The following is a 22,426-nucleotide window of genomic DNA, read 5'->3' as shown; positions in this document are numbered from 1 at the left end:
AGCTGCTCGAGTGAGGATGTTCAGTAAATAACAAAGAGGGCGTCATGCTGTCACCCGAGCCGACCCTTTTTACCCCGATTTCCTCGACGAGCTGGAGCGCAGGACGAGGCTGAATAGAGGGGAGCTGATGTTACTCAAAAGTGTCAAAGGGGGCGAAGGGGGTAAACAACGGACGCACGGAGATAAGGCTGACCTCCTGATGACACCACAGCCAAGCTTGGAGCTTCTGCGGGAGATGTGCAACGTTATCTTGGTCGGGGGATTACTGTGACTTGAAACGACAAAGCTAGCAAAGCCCAGCCAAGTACAGTGCCGGAAGACACGCCGGAGCACGGCCCTTGGCTGAGCCGAGGGTAGCCCGATGCGGTATAGCGCATTATAGCGGCCCTTCTAGCGCCCTTCTCTCTCCAAAGAGCCCCCAAGTGACGCCAATCTCAATGGATTTTCCCGGCAAGCCGTCAGCTCGTTCCAGCACTCGGATCCCTGCAATCTTGGATGCCTTTGCCGAAGCAACCTTCCTCTCCTCTATTGAAGCTTGAACCCGACCAGTCCAGTGTGGTGATGTGAAAACTGGAGGCTTTGGAGATACAGCAAATTCCTTGCCATAGCAATTGGCCGCTCTTTTTCCCTCTGTTGATCACGAGGGACGAATAAACACAACAACCACAGTGCCTTTCCTTTCCCAGCAAGCCAACACAAACTGCCCGCCATATCCACTGCTTTCCTCTGCGCCATGCCTTATCCGTAACAATACGCGACAACTGTGTCTTGCGATCGCCTCCGACCACGACCACGACCACCCACCGATGACGCGCCTCTACCCAGGCCAACAATGAAGCCCTCGGACGTGATCAAGGAGGTGGGATTGACCATGGAGGAATCTCAGAACCAGCGCGATGCTCGGTTGGAGCAGCTGTGGAAGAAGCTGGACTACCAGTCCAAGGGGGAGCTCGACTGGAAGGGGCTTCAGCGTGGCCTGCGCAAGATCGATCACCGTATGAGTATCATCTTCCCCGTGGGCTGCATTGATAAGTGTCACTGACACCCTCTCTTTTTATGATCAGCCTTGAAAAACGCAGATGCTTTGCTCCAGAAGATGACGAAGATTGTCGACACCAATGGCGATGGCAAGATCCAGTACGAAGGTAGGTGAAGCTCCCTCCTATCCCGGCTGCTGTCGCATGCTGCCGTACCCACTTCTTGCTGTTCGTCCATGTCTGACTTCTGCCATGTGCCACATAGAATTCAAGACGTTCATGCAAGCCACCGAGCGCCAGTTATGGTTTCTCTTCAAGTCGATAGATCGCGACAACAACGGCCGACTCGATAAGGACGAGCTGCAAGTTGCTTTTCAACATGCGGGTCTCGCCGTGCCGTCGCGCCGGCTCCACGCCTTCTTCCAGGACGTGGACATGAACAAGGACGGCTACATCAGCTTTGATGAGTGGCGGTAAGTCTTGGTCGTTTGTTTGTGTCTCCCCCTCTCCCCCTCGGCGTTATTGTGACTCGAGCATATTTCAAGAGTGCCTAGCCTAGGGGCTCAATGCCGCTTCGCCTTGGTGCATTCGCCCCATACCTCTGGCGATTATCAGCTGATGCTCTGTTTGTCGTGTAGTGATTTTCTGCTTTTCATGCCCAACAACCCATCAAGCACGACTCTGGGCGCAGTCTTCACCTTCTACTCCGATGTGGTGATGCTCAATTCCGAGGGTGATTCAGTCATTAGTGATGAGACTCTTTCAGGTATAGGTACGAAGTTCAACTTCCTTATTGAAGCTCTCTTCGGTTCAATCATAAGACTCGCCTCACCCCCGGATGCGCCAAAGTCCGTTCGACAACCCCACGTCTCATCAAATTCAACCGCGCAATCGCTGGTAGACCCGTCCAACGATGACTCTCCGACACATGGTACACATTCTACCGGCGATACACAACAGGCCGCCCCGAAAAGCCATCGCGGTCATATCTCAGCAGCCATGTCTACGACAGTCAACCGCGCCGTGGCGCGAGCCCATGCCCCGCCCATTCTACGAACACCACAGCCCACCGCCGCACCCAACGACGTCACCGATATTGACCCGGAAATGATCATGGACGACGACCTGGAAGAATTTGGGCTGATGAACTACCTCCCTGGATTAGGCTACTACTTTGCCGGCGCTGCTGCTGGAGGTATTTCTCGTACAGCGACTGCGCCACTCGATCGTTTAAAAGTGTACCTCCTTATTAACACCAAGTCGAGTACCCGCGCTGCCGTCGAAGCTGCTCAGAAGGGCCAAGCAGTGGATGCCGTCAAGAACTTCAGCCGGTCTCTCAGCAGAGCCTTTTCGGAGCTCTATAGAGAGGGTGGGGTGAGAGGATTATGGGCCGGTATGTATCAGTCAATGTTAGTCAACCAGTTTTGAGCTCCATTGCTGACTGAACGATAGGCAATGGCCTAAATGTCATCAAGATCATGCCGGAAACTGCCATCAGAGTAAGTTCCATTCCATCTGTCTTCACCTCTCCAACATGTTTGGCTGATCAACCCCTAGTTTGGTACATATGAAGCTGCCAAAGTGGCCCTCGCTAACTTGGAGGGGCACGGCGATGCGCTTCACATCAACCCCTGGAGCAAATTCATCGCAGGCGGTGTGGCTGGCATGACTGCACAGTACGTCTGCTCACATCAGCCCCGCGCAATTGTAGAGATTTGACTAACAGCAACATCTAGACTCTGCGTATATCCCCTGGATACGTTGAAGTTCCGACTTCAATCGGAATACGTCCGCGATGGCGAGCGAGGCCGGAAACTGCTTTTGCGAACCTGGAGCAAGATGTGGGCCGAGGGCAAGACGGCCCCCTACCGAGGCGTGACCATGGGCCTCGTCGGCATGTTCCCCTACTCGGCGCTTGATATGTTCACGTTCGAGTTCCTGAAGGGCGAATACGTCCGGTACGCGGCCAAGCGCGACGGCGTGCACGAGGAGGACTTCCACCCGGGCGCGCTGATGACGGGCTTCATGGGCGGCTTCTCGGGGGCCTTTGGCGCTACTGCCGTCTACCCGCTGAACGTCCTGCGCACCCGCCTGCAGACCCAGGGCACCACGATGCACCCCGCGCGCTACACGGGCATAGTAGACGTCGCGCGCCGCACCTGGCAGCACGAGGGCCTCCGCGGCCTGTACAAGGGCCTCACCCCCAACCTCATGAAGGTCGGGCCCGCCCTCAGCATCACCTGGATCGTCTACGAGAAGGCCAAGATGCTCATGAACTTGCACTGAGACTCGAAAAACAACAAAAACTGGCTACTATTTTGCATGCATGCGGCGGACAATCATGGGCGAAGGGACTAACAGATGAAGAGGAAGAAGAAGCACGACAAGAAGAACAAGATTTTTTGCATCGGTCGGCGTTGCTTGGAAATGAATTGGGATGATGAGATTTGAGATTTTTCTTTGCCAAAAAAGAATCGCAGATGAACCAGAGAGAAGAGATGGAAATAGAGCTCGTAAAGAAGTTTCTGATTCTCAATTGAAGATACCCTTGCACTTGCACCACCTCTTGCCTTTCATGTGAGCTTTTATAAATCGTGTCTCCATCCAACATCACCTCGTAACATTTGTGTAGCCCATCTCTTATGGTCGGTTTACTTGCATGTAGGTATTTACGTTTCCAGGTTTATCAACATGTCACACTGAACTACTGCACAAGAAAATTCGAGGAGGAAAGAATTGATTGCTTCGGTTTATCAACAGTCGATGTGGTACTGTCACCAACTCCGTCTCGTATGCTCGCGAAAAACATGTGTTGATGATGCCCTCTCATGATCAACATCGAGCAAGAACACAAATGCCTCCTATGCTATGCTCTGTTCTCTTGTTTTCTGAATTCTCTGAAAGCAAAAACGCCTAACTCCATATATATGTTCCATCTTGAATGCCTGGAGCATCAACCGAGCCTCCTCAGCATCTAAAGTTTCCGCCTATACGCCCAGCTGCAAATGCGCAAGCTGATATAAAATGCAAAACGCCAATACCGAAGCCATGACTTCGCTGCTATGCTCCCTCCCTTGTTTCACAGATCACCCAAATCAAAGTCGCCCTTGAAGCCTCCATTCAAGAGAACTGCTGCGATTTTTCTTCTCTGCAAAATAAGGTCGCCCTCCTTGTACGTGTTGGGATCGAGACCAAGTGCAATGTAAAGCGAGTTGGTGATGACAAACATGCCGCAATCCCAGCTGTTGTACTGAGACGGGCCGTGAAGATCCTTGAGCACCTGCCACTCCTTGGGATTCCATCTCGCTGGTCCCAAAAATACCTCGATGAACGTCAGAGCCTTCTGCAATTTCTGCATACCACTTGATCCAAACGAATCGACATAAGCAACCTCGCGGCGCTTAGGACGGATCAAGATGAAGGTCCAATGACTACTCTCGTTGATAGGCATGATAATCGTGTCGATGTCAAGGAAGTTCAGAGGTGTCATGCCCCAAGTTCGTTTCATCATCCTCTCCTTGTTCTCGGGTCCCTTATCGCGCAGAGTGGTCCAGAAGAAAGTGCCCAAAGCCACACACTTAGGTGTGTCTTGTTTCAACACCCGTCCGGCGGATTTGTTGATGGCTGTGGCCAGTTCCGTCAAAGCTGCTTGAACGCAGCTATCGTTCAACCATTGCCCAGCCGGTATCATCCTGTTGAAATCCCTGGGTGTCAGAGTGACAGCCTCGGGAGGGGCGCAGGTAACATTAGACTTCCTCATGGATTCGTCCACTCGCTGCTCCCATTCCTCACTAAGTTCTGTGATCCACTTCCGCTTGGCTTTGCGCAGGCCAATACCTTTGAGTTGTGCATTCCATTTCTCTGCCTCGAGCCGAAGTCTTTCGTCTTCCCTTGCTTTCTCCTCTGCAATACGCTTCTCCTCTATTAAGCGCTTACGCTCCTCCTGTTGGGACCGTAGCTCTTTGATTTTCCCGTCGTTTGGGCGCAAATGTAGGTTGTCAATTCCAACCCTGAGCAAGTCTTCATCGTTCTGAAAGAAGTCGGTACGCTTCTTGAATTTAGGTTCTGGGTCGGATCTGCCGGCTGTGCTGATCCCTCCGTTCCGGGTGACATCGTTCTCGGGCTGTTCCGAGCGATTCGATCCGGGATTTGAAGTCTGCTCAGAGACTTCGGCTGAAGATTGATTGGACTGGGGGCTCGTGACCCAAGCGCCTCTCCCGCACGTCGTAGATAAGTTGTATAACTCTGCAGATTTCGGAGATGATTTGACGCCTCTCGTATGGGTGTTTTGTCTTGCGGAGTTCTTTCTGCCACTCTCGGAGCTCGGTTCCCAATTCATCAGCGAGCTTGTTGTCGAGACAGAGCGGGCTGAGGACTGAGTCCAAGTCTGCTCTTCCAGTTCCGGAACCCAGCTGCCTGGCATTATCTGCTCTTGCGTGGTCTCCAAAGAATCGTTAGTAGGAAGTTCCGAAAGGTCCTTCGTCCGGGCTTCGGGAATGCGTCTCCGGGGTTCCAAGATAGTGCGGGGGTAGCGATTAAGGGCTCTCTTGGCAGCGTTGCTGGCGGAGTTTGCGGGCGAGGATAGAGGAGATCGGGCATAGAGAGACGACAGGGGACTCATAAACATTTCACCATCATTTACCATAACCATACCATTTATCGAATCGGAAGAGACTTCCATGTCATCGTGCTCTGCATTCACCTCATGTTGTATATGAGGAAGGGCAGGTGCAGATGTCTCGTCTGTCCGTCGACGCTTGGGAGACTGACGTGCTTCATCGGGAACGACCTGCTGGCCAGCATTATTCGTGGGTGCGTAGCCGATCGATCGCCCAATAGTCGAAGCAGCGGTCCAAATTGCCTTGCCCGCAAGGTTCGAGAGCGCATCAAACATGCTCATAGCGACTGATGAATAATACTGCGCAATAACAGCAGTTTCGGGGTCTTGGATGAACAATGGTCCAGGCGAGAACTGGCCAGGGATTCTAGGACCTGTGGGGGTCTGGAAAAGTTCAATGTCGTCTTGCTCGAGGTTGCTGTAAGCTCGCTTTCTCGAAGGCTGCTGAGATGCGTCTCCAGTTGATGTGCCCAAGGGGCGAAGATTAGGCGAAATACGGCGTCTAATCGAAGGCGGTGGGGTGCAATCCGTGGGTTCGGAGCTTTCCTGCTCGAGATCTTGTCGAGATCGTTTTCTCGATGATTGCTCTGATTGCTCCGACTGCTCTGAATTGCTCCCAGCCACGAAGCGCCGAATATCAGAAGTAGGAGTAGGAGCAGGAGTGGCAGCACGAGATGCTCTTGGCGCAGGACTGGGTGATGGGGGAGATGCAGTAACAGCGAATTGCTCTGTTCGAGGTGTAGAAGATATCAACGGAGTGGTTTGAATAGACCGCGGCGTCGCTAAGGGGCCCCAGGGGCGTGCTGAGGAGACAAAAGGTTTATGACCAATAGAAGTCTCTGTAGGTTCGGGTTTGCTTGCAACTCCGGCAGGAATTGGGTTAGAAGGCCGGGAAGTCTTCTCCGAAACAGTTTGTTGCGAAGTAGTCCCCTGAACTTTGTTGTTGGGAGCTGCTTTCTGCTTCTTTTTTGTTCTGCGAACAGGTGTGGAACGAATGGCTCTGGCAGCAGCAGCAACTTGAGGGCTAGGTGATCTTGTAGGCGGGATGGGTGAAGTTTTGCCGGGTAACAAGAAAAGCACACTGGATGGTGTATTGGGAGCTCGGAAAGCTCGATAGGTGCGCACTAACAAGCATTGTTATTAGCCATACATGTTGAATAATGATGATGCCGTGCAGCGGAGGAGGACTTTGGACTTACAACCAACTTCAAGCGGCGCTCTCCATTCACTGCGAGCTTCGTGGGAAGCTTCGACGCCCTTCTTGCGAGCGTCCTTTAGACTGAAGAGGGTGTGGCGGTCCCAAATTGCACTACACTTGGCACAGGTTTGGCGATGGTTGGGATCGGTGCACTGATGAAGCTTTTTGGAAGCTTCTTCTTCTTCCTTGACGCGTCTTGCCTCGTCTTGGGCGCGTTTCTCAAGATCAGCCCTGCACCTGGAACAATCTCGGCAATGCTTGCGATCCTTGAGATCATGGACGAGCCCGACAGGGACCTGCCAGTTCACCGGACGCTTGAAGCGTTGAGGGGCAAGAGGAAGCTGCGACATGATGTCAATATGGGTACCAATTTGGTGTTGAATGTTGGGTGAGTTGTATTGGATGGGAGGTGCTGTGCGCAATGTATGAAAGAATGGATGAGGAAAGAACAAGTTGAACTTGGGGTTGGGTGATGATTCAATGGAAATATGCGTATTTGTTGGATGGAAACCGCGATGAGAGTTTGGGAACAGTGCAAGCCGTGACTTGAATTCGAGAATGAATTGGGAAATCGAAGAGCAGTTTGGATGGGTTGCTTGAGTTGATGGATTGAATGGGAAGGAAGAGTTGAAAGCTGTAGCTTGCGCCGTTTACTAAACAGATGCAGAGCTGGTTGGGCAAGTGTGATTGTTTCCAAATGGCTATATGATTATTCCAAGCTGCTGCGGATGGCGAAGCGTGGAATAATCACAGCTCCCTCCTGGCTGGTTGGCCGGCCGGCCTAGGGGAGGGAGCTACATCTTCACACAAGGGGCACCCAAATCAAGCCGCGCAACCGCAAACCACCAGCAAAAGACCAGTTTCGAGACCTACCTATTAGATATTAAAGTCCCCGTGAGGTTTACGCGCCGAGATTAAAGAGGTTGAGGCTCAAGTGGTAGTAAGTCTACCGGGGTTGATGGACAGGTGAGCGGCAGGTGAGAGAAACGTCAGTGAGGTTACAAAATCGGGTAAGTGCCAGCCATCCTAATTGAAGTTGGGAGGTTTACAGAAGCTCAGGCCAAACCACAATTTCGGGAATTTCCATCTAACGCTTTTGAGCCGCAAGCAGCTAATAGTGGGGCGCAATCTGAGCCCGCCTGGCGCCTGCCCGACAAAGCTGATCGTCTTCACCACGCTATTCCCCTTTGGATAGCTCCGCCAGTTGACACTAGTCTCAGTGCGATAGGCAAAAGACCAAATGCATCCCAAATGCATCTCACATATGTCATCAAGCTCCCAGGTACAGGACAACATCTTATCGTATTGCTACTGTTTAACGTGTCTTGAAATCTAGTCCGACTGAGTCTCAGCCTGAGGAGGAACACCTGTGGCCATAAATATCCCCCTTCCTGCTTCGGAAGACATCTCGTACTCCTTGTCTGTGAACAGTGAGTCTGTCGTCACAGACTCCAGAAATAAGTTACCCGATCTGAAGTTTTGCAGCCTCCTCACTAAGGACGAGTCTGCGCAGCGATGGTTCTATTAGCTGCATTGGCAATTCGAACTGGATGGGGGGTCGAAGCTAGCCATGGGGGTGAGTGAAAGAGTCCTATGAAATGAATCGGCAGGAGAGATGAAGCACGAGGCTGCCGGAAGAAAGGCAGATTCGATTGTTAAGGCAAAAATTGCCGCACAGGTAGGCCGCGGGGTTGGTCAAGAAATAGGAGAAGAACCGTACCAGTTCGCCTGACTTTTGTGCAGTAAAACTGTTGTTCTCCGTTGTTCTTTTCTGGCGGCCGAAAACACTGAGCGCCATCGAGAATAGGGGATACATCACCGAACCGGCGGCTGTTTGGTGCTGCCCCAGCGGGCTGCGTCAAGCCCCCAATGTGATCGCATCCAATGACAGAGGGTTACTGGAGAAATTGGGCGCATAAATAGCCCCAGGCTTCGACTGCAGGGTATCTTACGATAATACGTCGTGGCTTTGACTGTAGAGCAGGCTGTATATATATACATGTGTGTGTGTGTGTTTGTGTATACATGACCCAATCTATTACCACACAATCTATAGTCATGCATCAATTTTGCCCTCCTTTGAAGTTACCTTCAGCAGCGAAAATTCAATATGGATCGCATCAGCAATCAAAGAACTCGGCGATATGGAATTGCCAGGTCACAATCACCTGAACATAATTTATGCGAGCCAGAAACGGCCCGCGAGCTGGACTGGCAACCTCCTGACGAAGAGAGGTATAGACTGGTCCATGAGCAAGCTCAACCGCATACACAACGGTCTTCACCTTCCCCCAGTGACACCGACACCACCGTGAATGCCAGTCACGAAGAAAGAGCAAGCCATAACTGCATGCTGAAAGACTCAACCTCAACCAAAGCATCTACGCGATGGCGCCGAGTACGGAATGCGAACGAAAACTATTGGCTTACTGAAATTGGAAGCTGCTTGGTCGCGCTTAATGCTTTGGTGGTTATCATCTGTGTTCTGCGTCGATATGATGGCGACTTGATTCCCGACTGGAGATACGGCATCACGCTCAACGCACTTGTCTCGATATTGTCCTCGATTTTCAAGGCAGCTGCGGTGTTACCCCTCGCTGGCGGCATCTCTCAGGCAAAATGGCTCTGGTATGCCAAGTCACGCCTACTGAGGGATATGGAGTCCTTTGACGAAGCGAGTAGAGGACCTTGGGGTTCTCTGCTGTTACTTGTCGATTTCCGGTCACACTATGTCGCCTCCTTCGGTGCTTTCCTTACTGTCTTTGCTATGGCGATCGACCCGTTCACGCAGCAGGTCGTACAGACGCAGTCTTGCCTTTGGAAAGACAACTCAACAGTTGCACGCATCCCCCGCACCAACATCTACAATGCATTTGACGTACCAAGCTGGTACCCAACGAATATTACTATGGACACAGCCATGATCGTAGCAATTTATAACGGCATCATATCACATCCCAATAACATTTCTGCTGTCATCACGCCTATCTGCCCAAGCGGCAATTGTACCTTTCCAGAGTCTGACGGCAAGGGCTATCAATCAATTGCTATGTGCCATCAGTGTGATAATATCACCGGCATGGTGCAGAACATGACCATATCGGCTAATGCCACTTACCTGCTGCCGAATGGAACCAAGTTCAATTACACCTATCCGTTATTGAGTCACTACCTCCCCAGCGGCGCAAAAGTGTCAAATTGGCAACAGGGCATATTAAAGGGACAATGCCTCTCTACTACGGCCCGGAACAGCACCCCAATAGAAAAGAAATCAGTTTTCGATATCGAAATGCTCATGTTCACGAACCGGAGTGAACCATACGTGGGTACATCGGATTGGCCGGACAACACAACCCAAGCTCATCTGCTCGGTGCCCGCTGTAGCCTCTTTCCGTGCGTGAAGACGTACAGGGCGAACATTTCCCGCAACATCTTCCAGGAGCACGAGGTATCCAGAGAACTTATCAAATATAAGGATCTCATGAAGTTTGCAATGATATCGGATCAGGTCGTTCGCAACGGGATGATACACAATTGCTCTACTACCTTGTACCCAACCGACGAGAACAATGTGTATGCTAACAATATTTATTCCTCAAGATACACGACAAGCGATGCATGGTGGATATGGACAAGCGAAGACTGTTACTGGCAAGTAATACATTGCCGCCAAATTCGGGTGATTGGCCGTGGAGTTCCGCGCCTTTGAATATGTTAGCCACTAACGTCGATGCCAACAGGGAGTTTTCTCGAGCAGGGTATCTTCAAACAAACAAAACGTTGGGTGATCTGTTTGAGGACAATAAGCTGGGGTTCGAAAGCTCGCTTTTTGTGCCAATGGGCGACATCTGGCTCCAAAACCTTTACAAAGGTGGCGGCGCGAGCATGAGCTCGGTGAATCACTTCATGGGCGCCCTGGCCGACTCCATAACGCAGCATATACGGACCCAGGGGTTTCACGCTCCCGAGACGTGGGCTGAAGGCTCAGTCTTGGTCGAGCGGACATGTGTGCATGTAAGCTGGCCGTGGCTTGCCTTTCCCGCGGCACTCCTGGTGCTGGTGTCCGTGTTTATCGGTCTCACAGTCCTCGCCACGCGGCGGACGCGCTGGCGGGAGGATCACGGGCTTGCGGACGATGCGGCGGCTGCCTGCGTTGGATTCATCAAGTCAAACCCTCTGGCCCTTCTGTTCTTCGGTCTGCATCGCGATGTGCTGGACGAGACGCAACGCCCCGATACTACCGTCGGAATGCAGGATATTGCGGAAAATGTCGAGGTGGCGCTTAAATGGTGCTGGATCGATGGGCAGTGGCAATTCGTGAAGGCGAAAAGCGAATGAATTTTTACGTAGTTGGATATTGGCTCTGGTGTCTTTATGTATCATTGAACCCGTACTCATCCCACTCGTAGGCCACCTGCATGCATTCAGCCCCTGGTGCGTTCGCTCCCGTCTTCCGTGTATGGGACGGTGACCAAACCATTAATCGGATGAGTTGTTGCCATTGAATCTACAAGGAGCATTTCGAAGTCTTCAATAAGCACATGTATATATCGCAACTCAGTCCTTCAACCCCCACCAGTTCAACTCCACTATGTATGTATATGCAATATCTGGGCGGAGGCAGACCGGGCTAGCGGGGGCCCAGCCGGTCGCTTTCACAGGGGGAGATGGGGTTTCTGCTGAAAAAAACGGGGAGCTCTCGGCATTGGAAAATGATGGTGATGGTGACGTCACAAGCCGCGATCAATGAGCGCATCCACGCCGAGTTACGTAGTAGCGAAGAAAACAACAATGGCAGCTGGAGCTCTATCTCCTCTCTGCTCTGAGCTTGCGTGTGTGGTAGTCCAGTTGGTCGCCATACATCCTCGGGTAATACGTACCTCTACTTACATTCCGCAGACCTGTGACTGGCCCGAATTCTGATCCGAAAACTTCTCTTGCTGAAGTATCCCATTCTTCCTCTCCCTCATTGCTATTCACCCACTTCTTACCTTTACATCCGTCCAGATCAACAAACTCCTCTATACCAACCAACAATCATCTACCTCATCCCTTAACTCCCCTCGCACATACCACACCTCACAATGGCTTCCCGCGTACTCTTCAACACCACTGCCGCGGCTCGCTCTGTCGCTGCTGCCAGCAGACAAACGATTGCCCAGCGCACAATCGCGACCACCTCCATCCTGAGGCACAAGGAGGATAACATCCGTAAGCGCTTCCCTTTCCCTCTTACCCCGGAGAGAGCTATGACGACGACATATCATCCGCTAGCTTCTGTCCGAGTTACCCCCTCAATCGACATGAACATTTCCGTAAACTGACAAAACCGTCCCCTTCGCAGACAACGACGGCCACAACCAAGAGAAGCACAAGGAGGACCTGCTCTCGAAGCACAAGGACGGCAAGGGCCACTGGAAGCCCGAGCTCGCCTCCAACAGCGAGGAGGCCGTCAAGGCGGACCGCTCCACGACGGGCTCCTCCAAGGAGGACATCTCCAAGCTGCAGGAGCAGACCAAGAAGGCGGCCGAGGAGACGTCAAAGGCCGGCACCAGCATGCGCGACGGCCTGTAAGCCAATGCCAAAAACACACAACCCCTTATTACTATAAATATTATATAAAACAAGTCAAACTTTGCATTGCGGCGTCTTCCATGCGTTATCTCTTATCTTCCCATTGATTTTACCCCTACTGCATTGCCCTTTGGTGTTTACGGACGGATGGTTGGGAGTGGAGTCTTATGCATGTGACGTACTTTTGTTTAGCAAGTCGTTAGGAATACGCTTCGCTAACTCGTGGGCTGATTCTCAGAACTTTCGACGAGGAAGACGGTTCGATGGGACAGAAGGCAAGATAAAGAGATGGATGGTCGGAGGAAAGTTCCCCCTGTGGATCTCTTGACTGGACAATCGGTTGAAACGAGACGACTGCACTGTATATACCCGAGTAGACGAAGTTACAGAAAGAAACCATTGCAAACCCGAAGGCTTATACGGATGGAAATATGATATTCGAGGGGTTAGAGGTGTAGTATTCGTTCACGCACAGCATTACTGGTGGATTATACCAATGGCAGCAGACAGGAAAGTTGTGGAAATGATCATAATACTTGATATATCGCTTGGTGTCTGAAGTGACACAATCCGAACAGTGACATATGTAAACAGGTAATAGATACCCAAGGTTGCCCATGGAAGACATAGTCCAGCCACAACAGGCATGAACTCGCTGGTAATGGCTTGGTTTCCTGGCCCAGATACGCCTGAACGCCCTTCTCATGCAAATGCTGTTGAAAAAAAGAGAAAAACCTCTCAACTACCCCAAGCTATCATCCGTTATCTCTCCGTTCCTTTTACTCGTCCCCCTCATCGTACTTCTAGTCCCGACCAGACTGTAGCAGGGCCAGTGCGTCACAAAGGCTGCGTGCAGCTAGGGTATAAAAGGTCGAATCAGCTGCTGTGCAGCCATAGTCATATCTTCATCCAATACATACTCTTTTTCACTTCTCTTCTAGAAGGCCGATGGTCAAGAGCTTCCCTCTTGATCTGAAGTGCCGGCACCTTCCAGGGTTGGGTGATTGCAATACTCATCGAACACGTTGAGCAGGCCTTAAAATAACAGCCTAACAGCCACGATGCCGCCAAACGCACGATGCCTACTTAAGGAGCGCGATCAGCAGCACGAGGACGATAATCAGAATGATGATGGCCATGAGCTGCTTATTGTCGCTGGCGCTGCGGGTGATGCGGCCGACTTGGTTGCGGGCGCGGTCGATGCGGCCCTGGTGCCGGTCTACGGCCTCGTCCACGTCGTCGAGCATGGCCACCTGGTCATCGAGCTCGTCGCCAATCTGCATACTAAGCTCGCGCTGTCGCGCTATCGACACGCCCAGAGCGTCCAGCTGTTGGTCCTGCTGGTCCATAATCTGTTGGTGGTACGCGTGCACCTGCGAGTTGGTCATGTCGTCCGCCTCGTCTCGGTACCCTTCGCCGTCGGGCTCGTCCCGGTACCGCCGCCCGAAGAGCTGCGCTTCGAGCGCCGGGTCCGACGAGTCTTGGGCCTGCGGGTTGTCGGAGAAGCGTACTGTCTTGGACGAGTTGCGCTGGCCGACTTTGGGGCGCGAGGCGCCGCCTGCCGAGGGCAGAGTGGTTGCGTGGTCGAAATCGGAAGCGAGGGCGGGGTCGTTGGGATGTGTCAGGGTTGACTTGGTCGACGGTGATGAGAAGCCGTGGAACTGTGCCGTGAGATCGTCATACTGCTTCTTTAAACCGGGAAGGTTGTCGCCAATCGTGAGTGCGCCCCTGTAGTTTAGACACAAGCAATGTTAGCTTCCTAGTTCAATCTGAGCTTCTAGTAGATCCCGAGATTCAGATCTCAGATCTCCGAAGAATGGATATGGCTGACGACATACTCTTCATCCCCTGCTTCTTCTAAACGTTTCTGCTCCTCGTCCAATGCCGCAAGGCCATCTCGGAATTGGTCCAGTGACCGCGAGATGTTGCCATCCTTCGATCCACCGTCACCATCGATGTCGAGGCTTTGCGCCCGTTTGCGTTCGAGTAAGGACAGTTTGATGTGGTCTGCAAGCAGAAAGAGCTGGTTTGGATTCGTCATGTTGGTTCGAGAGGCGTCTGGATTGGTGGATTGATTGGCCGCCGAATGCGAGCGAGGCAAATTCGGTGGATCAATTCGACGACGAACTTCTGTTGTTTTCTTCCGATCAATCAAGCGAGTGGTTGGGGACCGAGGTGAACAGCGGCTGGTTGATGGAACAATGTAGATAAGGGAAAGCCAAGCGGATTAAATGAGTGAATGGTTGTTTTGATCTGGTGATGATGGTGATGGTGATGATGATGAATGATGTAGTTGCTAAGACATTTGGGGTGGGATGGAGGTGTTACAACGTCCATGGCGGCGGCAGCGGCGTTGCAGGCAACTTAGGAGCCTAGCGCCATCCCATCATCCTTTGACGTGCATTGCCGCGCATCTGCCCCTTATTAAGTAAGAACGATCCAACGTCGGCAAGCTGGTTGACAACTCATTCCCGCTACTAGCAGACAATGCACATAAATGGTAGCCACTATTCTTGCCTTGCCTGCAGGGTAATTATCCAACTTTTGGTACGCAAAAGCGGCGGAAGCTGTCTGTCGATCTGGTTAGGAGCTGAAACACATGCACACACCTACAACTTGCTGCTATCATTCGCTTGTAAGTACAATGGGCGAGAGAAAATGGCCCTGATTAAGAGATCGGGTCTTCTTTATGATATTCGCGGTGACATGGCTCCATGGCAATTCATGCACTTATTCTATCAAACAATATTCTAGTACGAGACCGGAATTTGGGTTACGATTGGTCGGCTCAGGTATCAAGTAAACTCAGCACCATTCCCACATCACTATAAAAGCTAGTTTGTTCGATTGATAACACGTTGGAGGACGATGACGTGTTTGCTTATGCCTACCTGGGTGATGATTTGTGGTATCAGACTACATAATAGACTTGAGTCAGTCTGCCTATGCAGGGCGACAGGCATTCGCGTGATATGTCTTCTCGGTTTGACTCGAGTCTATCCAGCGAGGTAATGATGTGCAGCCTATATTCTATTTGAATCCAGTCGATTCTTCTTGTCGAATCATGGCTGTTTGGGCCCAGTAAGCAGCAGACTTGTGATAAGAATTAATATATCAAACTACGGATGATGGGCAGCATCACAGCTATTAGACGGACCGATTACTATGTATTAAGTACGTGAACTCGAAATGCCCATTTTCAAGATACGAGCATTGTACTCGGGTAGTGGAATGTGTATCTGCAAGTAGGTAGGTTCATAGTTAGATCAAGGGCCCAACCGCCCATACAAGACACCGTAATACATAAATATCTTGAAGGATATGTCATAACCTTCACTCGCCAGGGTGATTCCCTAGATATTCAATTGTCACCTTGAACCTACCTAAATCCCCTGACCCAACTTGATAGACTGTTTACTATTACGCCCTGCTTCTATGATTAGATTTATACTTCTAGCTCGTGTTTCATGTCGTCAATGCGCCTTGTAGAGCCTCTTTCGTTGGTGAGGTCCACCTAGTCCCATAGGTATACTCCTTGGCCACCCCACCTGTATAGGATATACCGTCTCTGCTATATAGATATCAAATCCACTGACGTTTTGGTCCACTATACCTTAAGTCCACAGCCTAGATTCAGCTGGATATGCCAAGCATATGTCAGGCGACCGGGCGACAGGCTATCCACAGTCTTGGGAGCCGCTGATAGGCTGTGCTCAATGCTTCTTCATATACTCGAAGAAACTCTCGGTTCGCTACTCCCGCCTTGGCCAGCTCGGCAGAGAAACACTACCCACCATGGACCAAGTTTCCGCATCTGGAGAGTTCGACCGAACGATTCGTGTAAACGAGGCGCTGTTTCTAGCAAGGAGATCACCGAAGAGCAAAGAGTGTTCGACGACAAGAGGCCAAGAAGGTCGGCAGAGGCGAACATGAAGCTTGTGTCCCTACTGGTGCATATAAGATATGATGATCTCTCAGTTCCATAAGTAGGCTTTTTCTCTATCTTCCAACTCACCTTCTTCACCACCATCACTCTCATTCGTTATACAGATAACGTCCATTCACTGCAAATAGATTCATTCGCCAAACATGTATTTCACAACTAAGGCGCTTGTCGTAGCCCTCGCCGCAGGCGCAGTGGCTATGCCCTCAGATGCCCCTGGCGGTGGCGCCGCCGCCCTGTCAAAGCCCAAGATGCACGGGAAGACTCCTCCTATGGGCGGCAACATGACACACCCCAAGCCACCCTCGCCGGGAGACGAGAAGGAAGTCGACAAGAGAGACTTCCTTGGCATCCCCTTCCCTAACATCACAGACCTTCTCTCGGGGCTCAAGGACAATGTACGTCGGAGCGAGGAGGGGGCTAAGCTGCCTGGCGGCCCTCCCCCTGGTCACAGAAACATGACAAAGCCGACGGGACTCAGGCACTCTGCTAAAGGATGCGCTGAGAAGAAGGGTGGCCCCAAGTTTCCTGGTGGCATGAACATGACCAGACCGGCTGGCTTACGACTCCGCAAAGCCACCAGGGCTGAGAAGGGCGGCAAGGAGGGGGATAGAGATACCGAAGATGAAGGTGGCAAGGAAGGGGGTGACGACGAAGAAGGTGGTGCCCCTAAGAAGCCCGAGTCAAGCGGCGCGCCCAAGCCCAAGAAGCCCGAGGCAAGTGGCGTCCCGAAGCCCAAGAAGCCTGAGGCGAGCGGCGCTCCCAAGCCTAAGAAGCCCGAAGAGGGTGCTGAGGAAGGAGGAAACGACGCCAAGGAGGGAGGGAACGGAGAAGACGAAGAGTCACCAGCGGCAGCAGGTGTAGATGCGAGACACAAGCACTCCGCAGGCAAGCACCCTAAGCCCCCAGGAAATGAAACCGTCGCGGCCGCGGGCTCTGGCCACCGCAAGTCCAACGGTACTATGCCTCACCCTCCCGGCCCGAAGACCAAGGGGAAGCGGAGTGTTCGCGGGCCCGCCCTGCCCATTCGCTTCTGGGCATAGAGGACCGGACCTGTCTCCGGCGGGAAGCACAGCCGGCGGCAACAAGGCGAACCTTGGCGTCGGGCTTCCTGTCGGGGGTATGGCAAGTGCTTTTCTGACGAACTCATGTATTGGGCGCAATTTCGGACTTTCTCTTCACACTCGTTTTGTACATCTTTCAGTTGTCATTTCGATTCATGATAGCGTTTATCAGGCTTGAATATATATATATATATATATATATATATATCATACGTGGATGATCCAACATCTAGGAGATGTTTCTTGGTGTATATCCAACAGAGGTGCTGTGATGTTTGTATGTGTGTAAGTGTGTAAGCCGTTGTCGTCAAATGCTTGGTGGGGGTGGAACAGGAACGAGCGCCCTAATACCCGCAATGTCAAGATGCGGGCCTCCACTTCTGTCCACTTAGCAGGCCTAGCAGCCATTTAGGGTGCCACTACAGAAGGGCTACAGGGCTACGGGGCCAATTAGGTGCTATTGCCCCCTGTCGATGCCGATAAGCGCGATCCCCTCTACTCCGAAATTTTTTCTCGATTTCACTTATCGTGTGAGCTCTGCATTTCCCTCCGAGCCCGCAGCACCAGCATCATCGCAATTTTGTTTGTGTTCAGCCCAAGTCATTCCCTTCTCTCTCAACCGCACCATAGCCCCGTCCTTTTCTTGACATTTCAAAGGCAAACAGACAAGCCAGCTCGCTTTTCAATTGGATTCTCAATTGCTTTTTCTCTCATATACATCGCAAGCGTCTTCAGCGTCTAGCCAAAATCTGCCAAAATGTCCCCGCCTATGGTCGCTGGCAAGGAGAAGGAGTCCAACATTGCGCGACTCCTTGGTTCCGGTAAGTCATCACAACCTGCAGTCAGTACATTGGGAACTCTAATTGACAATCTTTGCAGGAAGTGCCGGTATCTCTGAGCTTATGGTCTTCCATCCTGTATGCGCCAACGAACAAGTCTCGGGCCCGACGATTCCATTACTAATGACAAAACGTTATAGGTGGACACCATCGCGAAGCGATTGATGAGCAACACAACCAAGGTATGCGAGAAACCTCTTCGACCATTCCCTGCGAGTGCCATTAAATATGCCCCAGAAGCTAATAAGATGCAATTTCGTAGATCTCCGGCATCACAGAATTGAACCAGGTCGTTTTCCGCGACACAGCGACGGCGCCCGTCGGCAAAAAGTTCTTCTCGCTCTTCCCCGGTCTGGGGTACGCAGCCGGCTACAAGGTCTCGCAGCGGATATACAAGTACGGCGGTCAGCCCATCGCCCGCGACTACCTCGCCGCCCACTATGGCAAGGACTTCGAGGGCGCCTTCGGCAAGAAGACCGGCAAGGCCATCATGCACTCGACGGCCGGCTCCCTGATCGGTATTGGTGAGATTGTGCTGCTGCCCCTCGACGTCCTCAAGATCAAGCGCCAGACGAACCCTGCCGCCTTCCGCGGCCGCGGCATCTTCAAGATCATCGCTGATGAGGGCTTCGGCCTGTACCGCGGCTGGGGCTGGACCGCCGCCCGCAACGCCCCCGGCTCTTTCGCCCTGTTCGGTGGTTCCGCCTTCACCAAGGAGTACCTCTTCGCCCTCAATGACTACAACAAGGCCACCTGGTTCCAGAACTTCGTCGCTTCCATCGCCGGTGCCTCGGCCTCGCTCGTCGTCTCGGCCCCGCTCGACGTCATCAAGACCCGTATCCAGAACCGCAACTTCGAGAACCCCGAGAGCGGCTTCCGCATTCTCAGCAACATGGCCAAGCACGAGGGCTTCTCCAGCTTCTTCAAGGGCCTCACGCCCAAGCTGCTCATGACCGGCCCCAAGCTGGTCTTCTCCTTCTGGCTCGCCCAGACTCTGATCCCCGCTTTCGACGGCATGCTGAAGAAATAAGCGAGCTTGACCTAGTAGTAGGGAACTACACCGCAGGGAACAACAAAAAGGGACAACAACAAAATTCGATAACGATGATGTGCTACTAGGAAGGGAGAACGATATAGACGACGGGACGGGCGGCTATCTGTAAAAACATCATGACCTGGCGTTGGGTGACGAAAATGATCTTTTTACTCGTTGATACGAGGAGTTTCACGGATATACTGGAGTCTCACGTGCAACACGTATTTGCTGCCACTGGATGAAAAGGGGCCAATAGAACAGACTCAACTCTAGAGAGCAAAACCGCCAAAGTCTATACTATTACTATTTAATTTTACGAAGAAGGCAGAAATCAAAACCTCTACTCAAGCTTTACAGCTCTTCAAACCTCCGGATGTAGGGGGATAAATCATTCAAAGTTACACCTCATATCCCTGCTGCACGCGGTGCACCCAGATTCGCTTTCCGAGATAGCGCACCCACTGCAAACGCCAAGCTATCGTCATCTTGACCATCCTTGGTTTGAACGGGCGGGTCCTCAAATAGCCCAAAGTCCTGGTCGCAGTGGGTGTCAGGGGCGGGCAGAGAGCCGTTCTGGAAGTAAGCCCGGATGGCCCGAGCCGAGCAGGTCGAGGGCGCCGCGACGCTCGCGTGCCCGTACGAGTTCTGGACCAGGACGACGGAGCCCGGGAACGCGGCCGAGTTGTTGTAGGCGGAACGCAGCGGGGTGATGTTGTCGGCCATGTTGCCGACAAAGAGAATGGGGAAGTTTGTGACGGTAAGGTTCCTCTGGTGCCGGTGCGGGCCCTCGAACTGCCACTTGGGCCGGATCCGCCGCCCGACGCAGCTCAGCTTGGAAAACGCCGACGCCGCGCCCGAGAACCGGCTCACGCGGCCCACGAGCTCGTCGACGTACCGCTGGAACGACGCGGGCGTCTCGTCGGCCAGCGGGGCCCCGTCCGCGCAGGCGATGGCCCCGTACGCGTCGACGGAGAAGTCGGTGGGCGTGCCTCCGCCGCCCTCGCCGCCACCGATCCCGCCGCCCTCCGACGGCGCGCAGACTTCGCGGACGGGGAAGTTCTCGTCGTCCGTCCCGCCCGCCGTGCGGTAGTACGGCAGGCCGTCCCCCGCGCTCGAGCGCCGCGAGCACGCGCGCCAGCGTCGGGAACTCGTATAGCGGCTTGTACAGGACGGTGCGGACGAGGCGCTGCAGCGCCGAGTACGTCACGAGCTGCGGCACGGCGGGCGAGTCGGTCGCATTGGCGTGCGCGGGGAGCAGGACGGGTCGCTGGCGCAGCGTCGCGAGGAGGGCCCAGTACCGCGCCTCGATGCGGGCGGGGGTTGCGTCGTGGAAGGCGCATCGTCGCGGGCCGGCTTGGTGGCACGCGGGGAAGAAGGCTTCCATGATCTTGTCGGCGTCTTCGTAGGCGTTGAGCTGGTTGTTGCCGAACCAGTCGCCGTAGTCGACATTGCCTATGGAAGCAAATTAGCCAGAATTCCTTCAATGTCGATCGATTCACAAGTGGTGCGAGAACTTACCGTCGCTCACCAATCGCTCTACGTGCTCCGGGAACAGAGACGCGAATGTCCCGCCCAGAATCGTGCCGTAACTAATACCCCAGTATCTGACCTTATCGAATCCGGCCTTCTTGGAGATCTCCAACATGTCTCTGGCGTGATAGGCTGTGCTGATATGCTGGAGCAGATTGGGCGCCGTTTTGTTGGTGTAGGCCTCGCACTGGCGCGATAGACCGTCGGCCTGCGCGAAGGCGTCATTGACGACCCCTGGATAGGCATCGGCGACGCCTGTCTTGCGCAAGCCCCAGTCGTGCCGTTTCCATGATAGGCCCCAACACTCGACGTTCGGCACTGAAACTCCAACTAGAATACGAACCAGGCATAATTAGTTCAGCTCGTCTTACTCGTCAAGATCTTTGTCCCGTTCAAGACGCATCGTTACTTACCGCCTCGCGGGTCCCAGCTGATGATGTCCTAATGCTGTGTTATATATTAGGGTCTTCATGATGTAAATAGAGGATGCTTACGTGGTTATCGCCGACAATTGTCTGTAGCTCGTCCCCTTGCTCGAGTACCCATGAAAGACCACTTCCGCCAGGTCCCTGTGCGACGCTTCAATGAGCATATGGGCACCATGAACGTATTCCACGGAATGATCACCTACACCTGGGTTGACGAACACGGGGCCCTTGTAGTCCTGCTGGGCCTTGGCCTTTGACCGTATCACGGCCAGAACCACTCTCTCCGCTTCGGAGGGTTCTTGCCAGTCAAGGGGAACCTATTCAGCAAGAACGATTAGAGATACTTCTTCTCTGCTTAAAAGTGAATAGCCAGGGGATGAAGAGTGTGCTTACATCGAGTCTTGCGCAATCGAACTTATCCTCGTAGCACTTGTGCCACTCCAAATTTCTGCTCGGCTGGATATCCGTCCATGTCCAGTCCTTAGGCAGCTGCTCCACGGCGTGCTGTATTCCCAAAGGAGACTTCAACTTCACAGCGGGTATCAACCCGCTGAAGTAACAGAAAAATGCAATTCCAATTAGTCTCGCGGCCAATATTACCCATTTCCATCGCCGATAGAATCCGCCTCGGGCAGTAGTCGCATGGGCAGACTGGCGTGAGTCGAGTTGTATTTTTTGTTCTTCCATTTTCGTTCAAGTCCTTGTACGGAGACAAGTGGTGTAAACAAATGGTGTAGCTACATATTATAAAATGTAATTATTGGCCCGCTTTGTGCTCCCGCGTTGTGGAAGAAGCAAACACAAGTAGCTTGCTGCTTTTTCCTCGATAGGCGTTGACCATCTCTGGCTCGAAGTTGCTATAGTATTCTAATCTATCTGCCCACGACAGAAGTAGCTTGATTCGCCAGCGGCCTGACAAAGGCATGCACAACGGTTTGATATCGCACCATGCCTATTGGTCAATCCCGGTCAAGTAATGCACCTCGTGATCCGTGTCTATCAGCCCAACGCGAATCAGGTCCCTCCAGGGTTCATTGTCAGTAGATGGATGCGCGTTGACAGCCGGATTTGGATATTTGCGTTTCTGCTTCATAGGGTACCTACATGACAACGTGAGATACCATGCATCCGATAAACCCCGCCTAGCTAGACCAAGTATGATAATCAATATCTCTCACCAGAATGGTTGACGGATGGAACTTCCCGAAGAACCTAGTTC

General features: G+C 52.6%; 9 protein-coding genes across 9 annotated transcripts; 5 read left to right on the top strand and 4 right to left on the bottom strand.

Moving 5' to 3' along the window:
* Positions 1-832: 832 nt before the first annotated feature.
* On the top strand, positions 833-3,263 carry PG998_008910 (mitochondrial carrier domain-containing protein; the record flags this gene model as incomplete). The annotated part of the gene is made up of 7 exons (XM_066875726.1): positions 833-995; positions 1,065-1,145; positions 1,243-1,450; positions 1,616-2,370; positions 2,430-2,476; positions 2,535-2,653; positions 2,714-3,263. The coding sequence occupies 7 exons, from the start codon at positions 833-835 to the stop codon at positions 3,261-3,263; spliced, it is 1,923 nt and encodes a 640-aa protein (XP_066727882.1).
* Positions 3,264-4,056: 793 nt separating this feature from the next.
* PG998_008909 (uncharacterized protein) lies at positions 4,057-5,877 on the bottom strand (the record flags this gene model as incomplete). The annotated part of the gene is made up of 1 exon (XM_066875725.1): positions 4,057-5,877. One exon carries the CDS (start codon positions 5,875-5,877, stop codon positions 4,057-4,059), a length of 1,821 nt encoding a protein of 606 aa, XP_066727881.1.
* A 598-nt stretch (positions 5,878-6,475) lies between these two features.
* Positions 6,476-7,143, bottom strand: PG998_008908 (uncharacterized protein; the record flags this gene model as incomplete). Its single annotated transcript, XM_066875724.1, has 2 exons — positions 6,476-6,525; positions 6,795-7,143. 2 exons carry the CDS (start codon positions 7,141-7,143, stop codon positions 6,476-6,478), a joined length of 399 nt encoding a protein of 132 aa, XP_066727880.1.
* A 1,760-nt stretch (positions 7,144-8,903) lies between these two features.
* Positions 8,904-11,131, top strand: PG998_008907 (uncharacterized protein; the record flags this gene model as incomplete). Its single annotated transcript, XM_066875723.1, has 2 exons — positions 8,904-10,366; positions 10,534-11,131. 2 exons carry the CDS (start codon positions 8,904-8,906, stop codon positions 11,129-11,131), a joined length of 2,061 nt encoding a protein of 686 aa, XP_066727879.1.
* A 746-nt stretch (positions 11,132-11,877) lies between these two features.
* Positions 11,878-12,367, top strand: PG998_008906 (uncharacterized protein; the record flags this gene model as incomplete). The annotated part of the gene is made up of 2 exons (XM_066875722.1): positions 11,878-12,004; positions 12,138-12,367. The coding sequence occupies 2 exons, from the start codon at positions 11,878-11,880 to the stop codon at positions 12,365-12,367; spliced, it is 357 nt and encodes a 118-aa protein (XP_066727878.1).
* Positions 12,368-13,449: 1,082 nt separating this feature from the next.
* PG998_008905 (v-SNARE) lies at positions 13,450-14,408 on the bottom strand (the record flags this gene model as incomplete). Its single annotated transcript, XM_066875721.1, has 2 exons — positions 13,450-14,095; positions 14,206-14,408. 2 exons carry the CDS (start codon positions 14,406-14,408, stop codon positions 13,450-13,452), a joined length of 849 nt encoding a protein of 282 aa, XP_066727877.1.
* Positions 14,409-16,456: 2,048 nt separating this feature from the next.
* Positions 16,457-17,353, top strand: PG998_008904 (uncharacterized protein; the record flags this gene model as incomplete). Its single annotated transcript, XM_066875720.1, has 1 exon — positions 16,457-17,353. One exon carries the CDS (start codon positions 16,457-16,459, stop codon positions 17,351-17,353), a length of 897 nt encoding a protein of 298 aa, XP_066727876.1.
* Positions 17,354-18,131: 778 nt separating this feature from the next.
* PG998_008903 (uncharacterized protein) lies at positions 18,132-19,243 on the top strand (the record flags this gene model as incomplete). Its single annotated transcript, XM_066875719.1, has 4 exons — positions 18,132-18,195; positions 18,254-18,291; positions 18,354-18,395; positions 18,476-19,243. 4 exons carry the CDS (start codon positions 18,132-18,134, stop codon positions 19,241-19,243), a joined length of 912 nt encoding a protein of 303 aa, XP_066727875.1.
* A 411-nt stretch (positions 19,244-19,654) lies between these two features.
* On the bottom strand, positions 19,655-21,894 carry PG998_008902 (uncharacterized protein; the record flags this gene model as incomplete). Its single annotated transcript, XM_066875718.1, is given in 6 exon segments — positions 19,655-20,289; positions 20,300-20,701; positions 20,768-21,109; positions 21,193-21,209; positions 21,274-21,524; positions 21,601-21,894. The coding sequence occupies 6 exon segments, from the start codon at positions 21,892-21,894 to the stop codon at positions 19,655-19,657; spliced, it is 1,941 nt and encodes a 646-aa protein (XP_066727874.1).
* Positions 21,895-22,426: the final 532 nt, after the last annotated feature.

The sequence above is a fragment of the Apiospora kogelbergensis genome (genome assembly GCF_038363985.1).
Source record: "Apiospora kogelbergensis strain CBS 113332 chromosome Unknown utg000006l_segment0_segment0, whole genome shotgun sequence".
Classification (NCBI taxonomy): domain Eukaryota; kingdom Fungi; phylum Ascomycota; class Sordariomycetes; order Amphisphaeriales; family Apiosporaceae; genus Apiospora; species Apiospora kogelbergensis.
The sequence above is the reverse complement of the archived record's forward strand: the minus strand, read 5'-3'. Positions and strand labels throughout refer to the sequence as shown.